Source organism: Uloborus diversus, chromosome 3 (genome assembly GCF_026930045.1).
Source record: "Uloborus diversus isolate 005 chromosome 3, Udiv.v.3.1, whole genome shotgun sequence".
Lineage (NCBI taxonomy): Eukaryota > Metazoa > Arthropoda > Arachnida > Araneae > Uloboridae > Uloborus > Uloborus diversus.
Window position 1 is genome coordinate 120234026 of NC_072733.1, and position 16619 is coordinate 120250644.

The window sequence follows — 16619 nt, forward strand, 5'->3', positions numbered from 1 at the left end:
TCAAGAAGAAACGGAGCTACCTCAAAGGTAGGATAACTCGATTAATTAATATTCTTAATGACAAAATTAATTCAGATGCAATTACTATTGAAGAACTCGAAATACATGGCTCTGATGCTCGGGATTTATGGCATGAATTTCACGAGTTAAACACGGAAATTATCCTAACTCAAAAGGATACGGAAATCGAGGCAAACGACAAAGAATATGATGAAATCGCATCTAAAATTGAAAGTTTAAAGGTAACAATTTCTAAAGAAATTAAAACCAAAACAGCAGGTCAGACCAGTACGATTAATACTTCTCACGTATCAAATCAGTCGAATTCAGAACATCATTTGAACTCTGTTAAATTACCCAAAATAGAACTACCAACATTTTCAGGCAATTTTTGTGAATGGCTAAGTTTTCGTGACTTATTCATTGCAACCATTCATAACAATTCATCTCTTTCTGATGCTCAACGTTTGCAATATCTCAAGCTTTCGATTAAAGGCCAAGCATCTGTTCTAATTCAAGCTCTGCAAATCACGAATGAAAACTACGACAAAGCATGGAAATTAATTAGTGATAGATATGAAAACGTTTCGGAAATAATTAATGCAACCCTAGACCGATTATTTTCGCAACCAAATTTAAATTCTGAGTCATCTCATGGATTAAGAAGGTTATTAGATATTACTAATCAGTGTATCGACACTTTAGAAATACTAAAACAACCAGTATCTCAGTGGGATACCATTCTAGTTTATTTCTTGAAAAAGAAACTGGATTCTGAAACATTACGTCAGTTTACATTAAGTTTGAACAGATCGGAAGTTCCAACATTCAAATCATGTCGCGAATTCATTGAAAAACGCGCTGCAGCTTTAGCGTGTCTGAGACATAACACACATGGCAACACACATGGCGCCGGATCATTTTCGTCAAGGACACCGAACGAAAAATCTTTCGCATCAAAAAACAAAATAGAGTCAAAACATATGGCTGTTACGAACACTTGTTTATACTGTAAGGATAATTCACATGCAATTTATCAGTGCGATAAATTTAAAGAAATGCCAATTAGTGCGAGAAAGGAATTTGTAATGCAAATGAAAATTTGTTTGAATTGTTTAAGACCAAATTATTTTGCCAATACTTGTAAGAGTTCAAAGTGCAAAAAATGCGATCGTAAGCATAACACTTTGCTCCACGAAACGACAGATGTCAAAAATGAGGAACATAAAAGTGATACGTTAGTATCAAATCATTATTCGGAATCTAATTTGAATGCACAAAATGTTTTGCTTCCAACTGCTATTATTAATGTACATGACAAATATGGAAATGCGCATGTTTATAAAGCTCTAATTGATTGTGCATCTCAAGCAAGCTTTTTTAGAGAGGATTGTTTACAGCGGTTAGGTATTCCACGGCAGCGGGTTAGTGTTACTGTTGCAGGGTTAGGTTCTAATGAATCGAATAAAATTTCGGGTGCAGCTCAAATTAAAATATCGCCAGTCTCAGATACTGATTTGACACTCACTGTTGATGCATTAACCATCCCTAAAATTACAAATAATCTTCCCCAGAATAAAATTGATGATGCGAAATTGAAATTTTTTAAGCATTTGATACTTGCAGATAAAAATTGTAATCAACCTAGCACCATTGATGTCCTACTGGGTGCTGACGTGCTAGCAAACATAATACTGAGTGGGCATATTGTTATTCCAGGAGAGAATTTGATGGCGCAGGAAACAATTTTTGGATGGGTTATCTTGGGAAAAGTGGGAAAAACTCAAAGCAACTCGAATCGCGTTTATACTCACTTCACTCGTTGCGAGGAGTTCGAAGTTCAGAAGTTGTGGGAATTAGAAGAAATTCCAAACAAAAAAATACTCTCCCCTTCAGAACAGGCATGTGAAAACCATTTTCAATCCACATTTACACGCAACGATGAGGGAAGGTTTATCGTAAGGTTGCCTTTTCGTAACGATGAGCTAAAATTGGGTTCATCTCGCGAAGTCGCAGAAAAGAGGTTGATTCAAAACGAGAAGAGTTTTGTCAAAAAACCCGAAAAAATGAAATTATACAGAGAATTCATGATCGAATATGAAATGTTAGGTCACATGGAACTGTGTTCAGAAAATGACAATTTAGGAGAACATTTCTATCTTCCGCATCACGCTGTTATGAAATCATCTCAGTCTTCTAAGTTTCGCGTTGTCTTCGATGCGTCTGCTAAATCGTCAAGTGGAGCATCTCTCAACGACAAGCTTATGGTAGGTCCAACTTTACAGGACGACATAGCGACCTTATTATTGAGATTTCGCAAACATAGAGTCGCTATGACAAGTGACATTGTTAAAATGTATAGGCAAATTTTGATTCACCCGGACGACACACAATACCAAAAAATACTCTGGAGACAATCGTCAGACGAGGAAGTTAAGGAATTCCGCTTGCTGACAGTCACATATGGCACAGCTTCAGCTCCATATTTGGCCACGAAATGTCTGCAACAACTTGCAGTAGAAGAAAGTGAGAAATTTCCGCACGCGTCTCAAGTAGTTAAATCAGATTTTTATGTAGACGATCTCATGACTGGAGCCGAGTCCGTTGAAGAAGTAATTCAACTGCAACAAGAAATAATTGAAATGTTGAAGCGTGGAGGATTTGAAATCAAAAAATGGTCATCGAATGAAGAATTGGTACTTGAAAATATTCCCCCAGAAAGTCGTGCAACATCTTTGCCTCTGGAAATTAGAGATGATGTTAAGACCCTTGGAGTTCTGTGGAACCCAGCAACGGACACTTTTTCTTTTAGGTGGAATTTACCTCCTGTTTCAAAATTTTGCAGCAAACGTATTGTGCTATCCTTCATATCTACAATTTTCGATCCTTCTGGTTGGATTTCTCCCGTTATTCTTAAATTCAAGTTGCTTATTCAACACCTCTGGAAATTGAAGCTCAGCTGGGACGAAAATCTTCCACCAGATTTACAGCTAGAATGGAAATCTCTAGTCGAAGACTTATCTCAACTAAAAGAAATTAAAGTACCCAGGTACATTCTTCAACCTTACAGCAACATCATAGAACTTCACGGATTTTGTGATACCTCCGAAAAAGCATACGCGGCTGCAGTATACATACGAACGATTTCGATGAATGGCAACATTAATGTGCAACTGGTTACTAGCAAGACCAGAGTATCACCTATAAAATTTGTCTCTCTTCCTCGACTTGAACTTTGTGGTGCCTTCTTGTTAGCTAAATTTGTTCGCTTTACATCTCGAGCGCTACAACTCGATTTAGTTAAGATATTGTGCTGGACAGACTCCACAATTGTTTTGTGCTGGCTAGCATCACACTCTAGCCGGTGGAAAACGTTTGTTGCGCATAGAGTAGAAAAGATTCATGAACTTGTTCCTGAAGCTCTTTGGAACCACGTAGACGGCAAATTAAATCCAGCAGACTGTGCATCACGAGGAATGACCCTTGAACAGTTGCAGAACTTTCCGCTGTGGTGGCAAGGCCCTGATTTTTTGTATTTGCAAGAAGATATCTATCACAAACCATTCCAATGCATTGAAACGGATGAAATTCGTGCAGAAAAAAAGAAAACCGTACCTGCAACCCACGTCGCAACAGCGGCAGCAGAAAACAGTGACATTCTAGAATTATTGCATAAATTTTCCTCGCTCTCCAAATTAAAGAGAGTTACTGCTTATTGTTTCAGGTTTATTTACAATTTCAAACGTTCAAAGGAAAAAAGAAATTTAGGACTGCTGACATCACAAGAACTTGACCATGCACTTAAATTCTGGATCAAACAAGTTCAAGAACAGAATTTTCACCCAGAAATAGACTGTTTGAAACATTCCCGCGCACTACCTACAAAGAGTAAGATCTTGTCTCTAAATCCTTTCCTTGATGATGACGGTTTGCTCAGGGTGGGCGGTCGTCTTCGCCATGCAAACCTATGGGAAAATCAAAAATATCCTGTTTTGTTACCTAAACGCAGCTTTTTCACGGATCTGTTGATTTCTTCATTACATGTAACAAACTTACATGCCGGACCTCAGTTACTTCAAACCTGCATTCAACGTGAATACTGGATACTATCTGCCAGAAATGCTATTCGACAACGCATTAGGAAATGCATGACATGTGCCAAGATTAAAGCTCAAACCGCTCAGCAAATGTTAGGCAATTTGCCAGCTGCACGAGTAACGCCATCCCGACCATTTCTTAAATGTGGCGTTGACTATGGTGGCCCTTTCTCCATACGGATATCAAAGAGCTCCAGAGCAAAAACCTGCAAGGCATATCTATGTATGTTTGTGTGCTTTTCAACCAGAGCAATTCACTGTGAACTAGTTAGTGATTTGTCAACAAATGCCTTCATAGCTGCCTTTAAACGTTTTATTTCACGTCGCGGTAAATGTTCTGACATTTACAGTGATTGCGGCACTAATTTTATTGGTGCAAAGAAGGAACTTGACGAAATTCATGCATTATTCAAATCATTAAACCATAACGAGAAAATAGCTCATTACTTATCTGATGAGGGTATCAACTGGCACTTCAACCCACCAGCTGCTCCTCACATGGGAGGCATTTGGGAAGCGGGCATCAAATCTCTGAAATTCCATCTTAAGCGCATCATATCAAACGTAATATTAACTTACGAAGAGTTATACACGATCATAGTGCAAGTTGAGGCCTGTCTCAACTCTCGTCCTCTCTCACCTCTGTCCAGTGATCCAAATGACCTTTCAGTGCTCACTCCAGGACACTTTCTTATTGGTGGTCCTCTAAACGCTGTTCCAGAAACAGATTTTACATCTTCTAAATTCAACCATCTGACACGCTGGCAGCTGACGCAACGTCTATTGCAGCACTTCTGGAAGCGTTGGAGTTCCGAGTACGTGACCCGTTTACAACAACGACCAAAGTGGTTCTCTAGAAAACCCAATTTGAAAGTTGGAGACCTCGTACTGGTTAAAAATGAAAACTTACCCCCGCTAAAGTGGCGTCTGGGACACATCTTAGAGGTTTTTCCAGGAAAGGACGGTTGTGTTAGAGTGGCAGTAGTAAAAACTTCTGATGGACTGCTTAAGAGACCCATTGTTAAGTTACGCAAACTGCCAATGGACAATGATTGACTTTTGAACTTTATTTTACATTTTATTTTGGTTAAATTGCAAATTTTTGTATTCATAATTGCATTATTCCTATTTTAATTACTTTTTTGTATTTGTAGTAACACTTAAATATTTCATGTTGAAACAACACTGTTTCTAGGTGGGCGGAATGTTCGAGGTAAGTACACAAGAAGAGTCCACCGCTAGAGGGAGCGATCGTCGGCGCATGCTCCGCAGCAAAATATGTTTCAGTCTCTGTGTAGATCTCGTTAAGATAACCTAATGTAAATACTCGTGTGTGTAGATATAGTCGTTTATGTTTCTTACTTGTTCAATTATTGTGCCCACACCCCGCATGTCACCGTACACATACAGACACCTACACATACACACAACTACCCACGCATTCATGCCTGCACAAGACACAAACACATATGCCTACATACACATACCCCGCCCCCACGCACACAAACACTCACACTCACAACTACCAACAATCATGCCTGCACACAGACACAAACACACATACCTCCCCCCCAACCACATACAAACACACACGCCTACATACACACACACAAATATTCGTGATTGCGAAAAACATAATTTGAATTCCAGATAACAAAATTCAAATTAATTTCTTTTTTTTTTCATTTTAATTTCTAAAAAAAACGGTGTTTTGGAATTTTGTCTTTCTCCACCCACCCATTCAATTATTTCAATTTCTTACCTAAAAGGAACGGCCATCCTCTTTCGGTTCCAAGAATTGCTTGTATGCCTAGCACTTGCGACAACAGGAGGCCGATAGTGATTCCCAACTGGTTTACCGTGCCTTTAAAACATTAAATATATATAGATGCTGTTGATTAGATACAAGAAAAAAATCACGTGATTTGCACGATCAAAAAGAAATGAGTTCTAATACTCACCAAGTCCTCCTCGTAAGTTTAGAGGAGATATTTCCGATAAATACATTGGCACCAAGGCGGTGTTAACACCTAGAAATCAAAATAATATATTAGCATCTATATCTATCAAAACAAACAAACAAAAAAAAAGTTAACAAGTACCGACATTTTCTTATTTGAGTAGTTAAATTGTTATGTCATTCTGGTTGATATTGATATCTATAACCAGTAGTTCAACATCGTGAGCTTAAACCCGGCTCCAGTCAGTGGATTTTCAAGATACAGAAAATTGTCAGTAACTATGTCGTATGATTACTCGTCGAATTGAAGCTCCCTTAATTATCTGCTTCGCTTGGGTATTCTAGGATAAATTGAATTAATAGCACAACTTCTGATCCTTAGAATCCAGGTACCTTCATCTAAGGGGAAGGAGGAATTTTCAAGGAGTGATGGCTTTTCGCCGTTAGTTGTGCCACACAAGGGCGCCCCGATGGGAGGTCACGGAAGTTCGGTGTGACCTACAAAAAATGTCTTTTTTCGGCAAATGTTGTTTGACGATTAGGTCTATTCGGCAAAATGATAGTTTCGTCCTCCCGAAATTTTAAGTTTGGAGCGCCCTGGTGCCGCATAAAAAACCTCCAGATGAAGCTCTTCTTAAACTAATCAAACGGCATAAGTAGCAACACAAATCCGAAGATACTTTACCAGGACACTTTGTGAAAAACTTCTTTCCCTTTGTTTTCTTTTGCGTCACAAAATGTAACATGAAATTGCGTCATAAAACGTAACATGAAACCGAGCCAAATTTATACTAGACAAAGATATTACTGAGATCTTTTTCAAGGTGTGAAAATACTGCTTGAAATTTTTCAGAAGGTCTAAGATCATTTTGGAGGAGTGAAATATTCAAGAAAAGTGAAGATCATAGTGATCACTTCAATGAAAAAATGCTTTGTAAGAATGGAATAGAAAACGGTGGGGGAAAACGAAATATGCACTTATCCGATGTTTAACCTTCAGAATATCCGACATTCTGCATTAAAAAAAAAAAAAAGCAAAGCACTCGAATGTAAGATTTTTAAAATTAAAATTTTCCCCCATGCTCATTTATTTTTTTCAAAACATAAAGCATGAAAATACACTTGACAAAATGTTCGTGACGTATTTTGATTTTCAGTGAGAGAAATACGCTAAATCTTCCTTAAAAAATCCCTGGTGTTAGTACTAATTAAAATGCTTATAAAGGCTATTCACGAGCCATATTCATCTAATTACTAAAAATGAATGTATTTCCCTGTTTGTGTAACAATTAATGCTGTCTCGTCTAAAGAAAACTTTTCTTAATATTGAAATGAACTTGCCTAAGATATGCTATTCATGCGAATGGTAAATAATCTAGAAAAACTTCATTTTTCAGTTTATGATTAAGATATTTCTTATACAGTAAAATAGCTTACATCAATTCAAAACTAATAAAACAATAATTTTAAATAATTTAGCGAATTACCGCAGTTCATTCCAATGATCAGTCTGCCAACAATCAGAATTTCTATGCTTTGGGAAATCTTGCTGGATCCCATTAAGGCAGCTCCGATAATTCCAAATCCATTATTCACAAGTAAGCCTCCTTTCCTGTCAAAAATAAATTACATTTTTTTTTAGTTTCATGGGACGCGTGAAAAATTTATTTGACTAATGATGCATTATTGCACTTAATTTAAGAAGAGAAAAATATAAATGATCAGATGCAGGTTTCATTTAAACGCAGAAAAATTCCATCCATTTAATTTAATCTTATTCCGATTAAATCTGTTTCACAAAATAAAATAATGAAAGAATATGATGATAGATCACGTAAGCAAAGCTGATACAACGACCTTAAAGACTAGAACTTTTTAAATTCAATTTTAAGTTTTTAACTCAATTATGAGAGTCGAATATGGTAATTCCGCGCTGAAAAAAAAACCCTCTGCAGCTGAAAAATTTTGATCCTGAGAGATTTGATTTTGAAAAGAGTTAATAAACTTATAAATCACTACACAAATTTTTCTACATACATTTAAATGAACAAAAATCAAACGCACATAAAAATGAACGGAAGAATGAACGCATGCATTTGGATGTAAACTGCAGGGGGCAGGCTAAAGGGCAGTACCTGCAAATTTTTCGCTTTTCATTTTTTTTGCATTTTTGTCATCTTTTGTGCGTTAGCTTTATTGAACAAGCTTGCTTACTTGGTGTCAGCTGAAAAAAAAGGCGCGAAAAAAACGTCTTATTCCTACATTCTCCTATTGTTAGTATTGAATCCAACATGCACACATTTCTTCAAATGTCTCGAAAACACATTTCTGCAGATACTGCCGCTTACCTGCCCACGGCAGTAAACGCATCAGTACCACAGGAAATTAAAAGTAATTAAACAAGTAAATAGAAAAAAAATTCTTAAAGTAAAATAGTACTGAATTTTCAGTTATTTTGATATCGATGCGTCTTACGACGCGTTTGCTATGTGTGTGTAGGTATATACTACAAAGTGGTGTTCATAAGATTTTCGATTGTACAAGCGATTCTCTTCAGGTGAAAATTTAAATGCCAACTATGCGTTCGTGGTAAAACTTTTAAAGAAATCGCCTGCACAAGCATTTTATTCGCCTATGTATGAAAGGTCTTAAAAATGAAGTGATAAACTCTTGGAGGTAGATTGCATCAAAAGAAATGAGAATTGAGCAGCAGCTTATTGCCGAAAACGTTAGAGGAAAGTGGTAGCAGAAATAGACTGTACCAAGTAACACAAGACTTGACGTGGATCTAGAAATGTTGGGCCTCCTGCAAAAAATCATCAGGGCCTCTAACCGTCTACTGGATTGCTTACCTTTCAGATTTCGGAGTAGCGGTTTGTCAAAGTTCCTGACTGTAAATTCTATACAGTCAACGTTCTTCCTGGCAATCGACTTATACTGAGACCCAGACACAGACATACAGAGCATTATATATAAGTAGAGGTACACTTAATGAACATCAATTGAGGCAGTGGGAAGCAAAGGGATGTAAGTGGCAAAATAAAAAATTTGGAGATAACCAGTACAAAAAGTAAGGGAACCTCTTCTCTGTCTTGGGGCAAGAGATATAGCCCTGGTAGGTGCTGTTGTACAGCATGATTTAGAAAAAAAAAATCAATGAAAGCCTACCTAGGACGTTATTTCTATACGTGTTTTACTCCGAACTTGAAAATGTCCACTTATACCCTTTGCTTCTCACTGCCTCAATTGTTTGATCAAGTTAAATTTTTGTTTTCGCCTTTCAAATTTTTAGAATTTTCATGACTCTCATTACGATGTTTTCAAACTTTGAGGGTTCTTTAATGCTTTCTGTACGTAAAACATAACTTTTTCTATTAAAGAAATGTGTTTGAAATTCTGTTTTTCCTCAAATTTTTATTAAGTCAGTACAAATTCATTCAACTTTAAAAACATGAGTACAGTTTCTTTAAATTTTTTTTAATAAAAATTTTATTTATTTATTTATTTGGTGTCTTGTGCAGTGGATCTTTGAGCCACTTCTTTGAGCCACTCCGCACTGCGGGATCTGCGGGTACGTATAGATCCACCAGGCCTCCACAAGACAATAGTTAATGGGAAACATTGATTGGACAAAACGAGTACAAATTACGTACTAGATGAAAACAGTTGTAATGCTACAACAGATGTTCGAAGTTTCCACCAGCAGACGCGATGCGAAAATAACATGGGTGAAGCACATGTTGCGAGATCCGGTAAAATGCATTACTTTCTTCAATTGCAGAAGTCAATTATTGATGACATTGAGTACACATCTGTTACATGAACTGTTTTCATCTACTACGCAAGATCTTCCATCTGTGCAATGACTTTCTCCTGGCATTTCAAGCTATGGGATTTAATGCAATTCTCATTCCTTCGGATTTATCTGTTTTCACTTAAAATTTGTCCACATTTCCTGCACACCTTGTATACATGTAGATGTAACTGCGGAAAGAAAATAAATGAATAAAATAATAATAATAATAATAATAATTAAAACAAAGAATAAATAAATAAAATAATAATAATAATAATTCAATAAAAGAACCCATGAACAAAAGAAAGAAGACTGCAATGTTGCTGCTGACAGATGGTTAACTTCTTCATGCTATTAATTATTACTAATGCTTTTATTTTGATCATTCACGTTCTACATCGCATGTTAACAACACACGCAGTCTTATTTGTAATAATCATTAAATTGATACTTCACGTTTGTGTTTAAACACAATGACATGCAATGCTATTTTAATAAAAAACCTTGATTCATAAAATTAAATTTTTTAATGAGAAAGTGCAATTACTAAAATTCCTTTGCTTTAAATAAAGACGCTACGTTCAACGAGTCACATTTAGAATGCTCATGTTTCTTACATGTTCATGTTTTTGATGGATTACAATCCGATTCGAATTCTTAAAAGAAATTAAACGAAATCTAAAGAAATTAGTAAGTTAAATAGAAAAGTCGGCTTGTGTGTCACGCCAAATATACATTTCCTCATATATGACTGAAGCAATGGATCAATTCATAATGTATTTCTGTAGAAGTTCTTAAAAAATCTAACACTGAACGTATAGTGTATTATTCTGCCGCAGCATGTAAAGGGCGGTCGCTGCTGCAAATTCTTCATTTTTCCTTTTTTTTTTTGCATTTGTGTCATCTAATGTACGTTAGCTTCATTGTACAAGCGAACTTATTTGATTTCCGCTGAAAAAAGAACTCGAAAAAAAAAAAAAAACCCTCTAGGTCCAACATATCTCTATTGTAAGTACTGAATCCAAAACATGTTTCTTCAAATATCTCGAAAACTCATGTCTGCCGATACTGCCGTTTACCTGTCCATGGCAGTATTAGTCACTTTTCTAAGTCATAACTTGAACGTTGTTCAAAAGTTTATTTGTATTGGGTTTCCTGATTGCTTAAATGATTCTTTATCAAACAGCTAATCCTCTGAGAAACGATGGCTTGAAGTAACCAGGTTAGTTTCACACTAGTTTTATACTGCACGAATTTTTGTGTAAAAAAAAAAAAAATAATAATAATAATGAAAGTAATGAAAAAAAAATTTACATTTTTTGTTATCTCTTGTTCACGCATCTGGTTTTGTGACATTAATTAAATTTGTTACAAATTAAAGTATTGATATTTCATTCCATGCTATTTTTCAAACATCAAAAACAACTAAATTCAGTTTTCATCCAAAAAAAAGAAAAAGCTTTAATCCGTACGTTTGACATTTATGGAGAAAAGCATATCTTTCCTTCAAATACACACCAAGGTCAAATAAAAGCTTCATTCGACTCGGGAGTTTTAAATGCGACATTCTTATCTTTATTTTTTGTCGTTGCGAAAGTGCAAGAAAGCTGTTCTAACATTAATAACACATATACTGAACGTTTAAAATGCAATAATATGAGTTTTTGCATAAAAACTGCATTCTTCATAAAACCATATTTTTTTATGCCAAAAATTATTCATCAATTTCAAACTACTTTCTTAAGAATATAGGAAAAATTTTTATCAAAATTTTCAAATTTTCTTTGAACAAACCGTAACGTAAAAAAACTAACAAGGTACTTTATAAATACATTCATTATATCATGTGTGAGGGTATAACGTGTATATATTTGTGTAAATCGTTAGGAAAAAAAACATGTGTCAGCAATCGCAATTTTTTTCAATGTGAAAATTGATGCTTCTTTCCAAATGAACAAAGTAATATATTACTCAATATTCAACGTAGAAAGTTCTTTTTATTCTCTGCAATTCAGCTTATCGCTTGACAAGAGGCCGCGGAAAGAGAAAAATTAAGTTTGACGGAAATTAATTTCTGAAAGTATCTCGGAAGTTTTGGTGTTGCAATTGGGAATTCGCAGAGCTTACGAAGGAGACAGCATTCAACTTCAGTTAATATCTTTCTGGGATTTTTTTTTCTATTTTACTTTGCAAGTTCGGCGAGAATTTTAGTAAAAGTGTTTTCTTGCCTTTATCATTTTACAGAGTTCTGCATAACTTACGTTAGCGATATGCTTCTCTTAAATTTGAGAGGAATAATTTCAAAACAGAAACAATGAAATAATGATTAGCAAACGCTGTGTAGCATGCTTTGCAGCAACATTTTGGTTACATTAGTTGCTCAATCCATTAGCACCAGTGTGACATTTTTACTTATATATTCGCACTTTATTCCCAGAGTTTTAAACATAGGTTTTTGCTTTTTATATATTTGAATATAAGAACTACTATTATGTGTCATAATACGGATGAAGTATCAACTTTGTAAAAAGGTTTTTGTGTTTAAAAATAATGATTTGTACGTGTTCTGGATGTGACTGTACAGTCACATCCCCCCAGTGTTGCGTACAAATCAAAAATAATGAATTGTACGCAACACGTACAATTCATTATTTCTTAAGTACACCCAAACCTGTTTTTATGCGGTGGATAGGGACCACATGAAAAAAATTCGCACAAAAAAAAATTGTTCGAAACTTCACGAGTAGCTTTAAAAAGCTGTTTTTGCAACACATTAAAAAAGAAAAAAAAAATACGGTGGATAGGAACCGCATAAAAAAAGTCTCACATAGAAAATAACTGAAAATCTTACAAAATTGTAATATTTAAACGAAATCAAAATAAACCAAGTGATAATTTTTGCCCAGTAGTTGGGCAAATTTTCCCGAATAAGGAAATTTTTGGGAGGTCACAGTGACTTCCCACCGGGGTGCCTGTATCATCACTAGGAAGATACTACCTCTCACTCGTTTTAAAAATGATTTCGTCAATTGAATCCCAATCTGATTAAAATTTTAATATACCGCAAAAAAAAAAAAAAAAAACGCACAGAAAAAATCGCGTAGCCAAAATTTAAAACTTTAGGATTAAAGTGCGAATATACTTAAAAGAGTCACACCCGTTCAATTAGATTGAGCAAGGACAGGTCACAAGTTTTGCAACAAATTACTTATTTATTTAACAGTTCATTGTTAACTTCAGAAACCTAGCATTCTAAAGGCCATCTTTCAGTTAGTTTGTTTAGCTAGCTTTTTAGAAAGTTGATACTTTATATTTTGATACGTAATTGTTTCTTATATTCAAATATATGAATATTCAAAGACAAAGTTTAAAACTTCAGGATTAAAGTGTAAATATACTTGAAAATGTCACACCTGTGCAAATAGATTGAAAAAGGACGAATCTCATAAGTTTTGCAACAAATTACTACTAAATTTTTTAGTAATTCATTGTTAACATCAGAAACCCAGCATTCTAACCCTATGCCATCTTTCAGCTAGTTCTTCTTTTTACAGCGATAATAACATTTTATTATGATTATTAGAGGCCTCCATGACTGTGGTAGAAGCGTCACGTCATATGCTGGAGGTTGTGGGTTCGATTCCCCACCAGTGCCCAGGGTGTTATTTCCTCTCTTTGTGCTGCTAATATTTCTGGTGTTCTCTTATGAAAAAAAAAAAAAAAGTCCAACCTCTTGAGGCTTCCCGCGGTGTGTAATAACTATGGACCCGTAACCAACAACATTATGATTATTAGGATGATTATCGTATAACCACTCCAACCATCAATATTAATGCGATAAAATAATCATCTTGCTGCTGTGATGTGGTCCTCCGAGCCTTCGCCTTTAGCATAGCATTTGTTTCGCATTGCATCGGTTGCGTTATGGCTTTACTCGAACTCATAAAAAGCATAAGTTCTTTAACTTGGTTTGGCTACACATTTTGAATACATCCACTTCACACAGCCAGCATCGGAACGTAGTGCTTTTGTGTGATAAGCAAACCTAAATACCAGTTTTTTTTATTGGTTATCTTCCGCAAATGTGCAAACGTTAGCAGTACATTGCGAAAATTCACATCATGTCCAATATTGCAAACATAGGACTCGCTCTAGTATTAAACCCTTGCTTTTACATTGATCAACTGGTTCTCCTTTGAACTCAATACCCGAAAATACTCTGCACAGCACATATCTTGTAAAAATAGCTTTTTTCTTCCGATATGTATTCGTGAAGCTTTTGCTTTTCATTACAATATATTTCTTTCAATTTTCATCTATACTATTAAAATCTGTTCGCGTCAGTCTGTCTGTCCGTCTGAAGCTTGAAGTTCTCGAGAATCGCTGCGAGTCGAGAGCTGAACGAGGTACCGATAGATTTGAAATCTCCCCCCCCCCCCCCCGCCCGAAAAAAAAACCCCAACAACAATAAGACCAATCTCGTGACTGTACGACTTTAATTGGCGGAGTTCTCAATTAAGACGTCTCAATAAACATCACGTTCACAGGAATTTTTATTTCTTTCCTGTAGCCATTTTGCATATGGGCTAGTAAATAAAATTCTAATAATTGTTTTAAAAGCAGAGTTTTTTCGCTGCTGTCCAAATCTTAAAGCAAATTTTTCATCTACACTCCTGTTTGTGAAAATTGCAACACCATGAAGGAAGCATCATAGTTGAATGAAATTTATTACACAGTTGAGGGTAATGGTACAAATAAATGATTACATTTTCAAACCAAACAAACAATAAAAAGAGATAGAAATTAGTATTTTGTGTGGCCACCACGTGCCGCAATAAGAGCTGCTACACGACTCGGCATGGAGTGAAACAAAGTTTGAATATCTGCCTGCGGAAGAGAATTTCATATTGTTTGTATGCGCAACCAAAAATCGTCTGTTGAAGTAACAGGACGAGAATTACGAGCGAGACGCCGCCCAACGAAATCCCATACATGTTCAATCGGCGACACATCCGGGGAATATGCAGGCCAAGGAAGAAGCTGTACCTGCTGCGAATAAAGTTGGATTTGAGAGTCCTGGCGACATGTAGACGGGCATTATCCTCCTGGAATACAGACCCTAGCAATGCTTGCAGGAAAAGAATAGCTTGAGGCTGTAAAACTTCGTTTATGTATCGGGTACTGTTCAAATTGCCCACAATTCGCAACAATTGTAATCGTCCATGATATGCTATGACACCTCAGACCATAACTCCGGGTGTTCGTCCACTGCGGCGTTCGATAATGCACTCCGGAATGTGCCGTTCACCGGCATAGCGCCTGACACTAATTCGGCCATCATGGTGCCACAAATTGAAGCGGGATTCGTCAGAAAAGGCGACCTGCTGCCAATCAGCACGCCAGCTCCTATGCACATTGGCCCATTGTAGCCGCAGGCGGCGATGGTTTTGCGTGAGAGGAATCCTGTATAAAGGAATCCTTGCGCGCAGCCCACGCTGCAGCAGACGTCTCCAAATTGATGAAGCATACAATAACACCTGTAGCTGTTGACCACTGTGCTGCCAATTGTCTAGAAGAAGCTGTGCGGTCCGTCAGCGCCATACGCACCAGGTGTCTGTCATCGCGAGCTGACGTCACATTTCGGGGCCCACTCTCGGATTTCCGATCTGTCCGACCCTAGTCCGTCCACTGCGTCCAAACACGCATGATTGTGCTGCTGTTATGCTGCACACGAGCGGCTATTGCACGTAAGACAATCCAGCTTCACGAAGGTCGACGATTCTGCCCCGTTCAAACTCCGAAATTTGCTCAAATTTCGCTTTCTTTCGTCGAAGTGGCATAGTAAAGATTCAGTTAACGTTTACTCTAGCATATAACCACCGATAATCCTACACGCCTCGCTACAGCCGTCTATTTATATTCGGTTCGATCCGCCGTTCAGAATGCGCAGCTCTGCATATGCATGCGCTACCGGTCTGCAATTTGAATCATTTGCATATCATGCCCTACTTTACATTTCCTGCAATTTTCAGCTCATTCGCGTAAGTCCTTCGTGGTGTTGCAATTTTCACAAACAGGAGTTTAGAATTTTATTTTTAATTAGCTTCATTTCTCTTTTATTCTGATACATAAATCCTAAAACTAATTTTTTAAAGCATTTTTTCTTTTAGAATTCTTTTTTAAAAAAATTAGCTTCATTTCTCTTTTATTCTAAGCAACTAGAAAACTCGTCTGTCAAGATATGACGGATGAAAATTGCTTCTACATTTGAACGAACCAATTGCCTGTTTGGTGATATTTTGATAGTTGAAATTTTAACCTTAAGTCAAGTGGATTAATCTTTATCTCCAGTAGATAGCGTTCATTGTTGACCACTTTTTCATTTCTTAATTCCTCTGAAATGACACAGTCTTACCAGTAAAACAGTTCAGTTACCGGATCCAGTTCAGCCTTGTCACAATAAAGCCTTACCCTGCATGTTAAACATTACCAACATATTATCAAATTATCATGCCGTGCCGCGAGTTTCGTTGTTGATGACGTCAGGAGCGTTACTCGATCATGGCTCCTACATATATATATTCGATTCGATTCGATTCCGAGTCACAACTGACTACAACTGTATTTATGTCGAGGACTGCATACTAAGTGCCTTGCCTCCATTATTTTTTTTATACCGATAGATGGCAGCACCATCACCGGATCGAACAGTTAATGAGAATTTAGAACTAGACCAGGAGCTAATAGCTACCTGGTGCTAGCACCC

The 16619-nt window shown here is 36.5% G+C and overlaps 1 protein-coding gene across 2 annotated transcripts in view; it reads right to left on the reverse strand.

Annotated features, from left to right (window-relative positions):
• The window catches only part of LOC129218211 (glucose transporter type 1-like), a 78196-nt gene that overhangs the window by 39475 nt on the left and 22102 nt on the right, over positions 1 to 16619 (reverse strand). For both annotated transcript variants that reach the window (XM_054852429.1, XM_054852428.1), the window contains exons 4-6: positions 7545 to 7669; positions 6059 to 6127; positions 5860 to 5961 (exon numbers count right to left, since the gene is read on the reverse strand). In XM_054852429.1, the coding sequence (XP_054708404.1) occupies positions 5860 to 5961; positions 6059 to 6127; positions 7545 to 7669 (296 nt within the window). The remainder of the gene's footprint in view (positions 1 to 5859; positions 5962 to 6058; positions 6128 to 7544; positions 7670 to 16619) is intronic.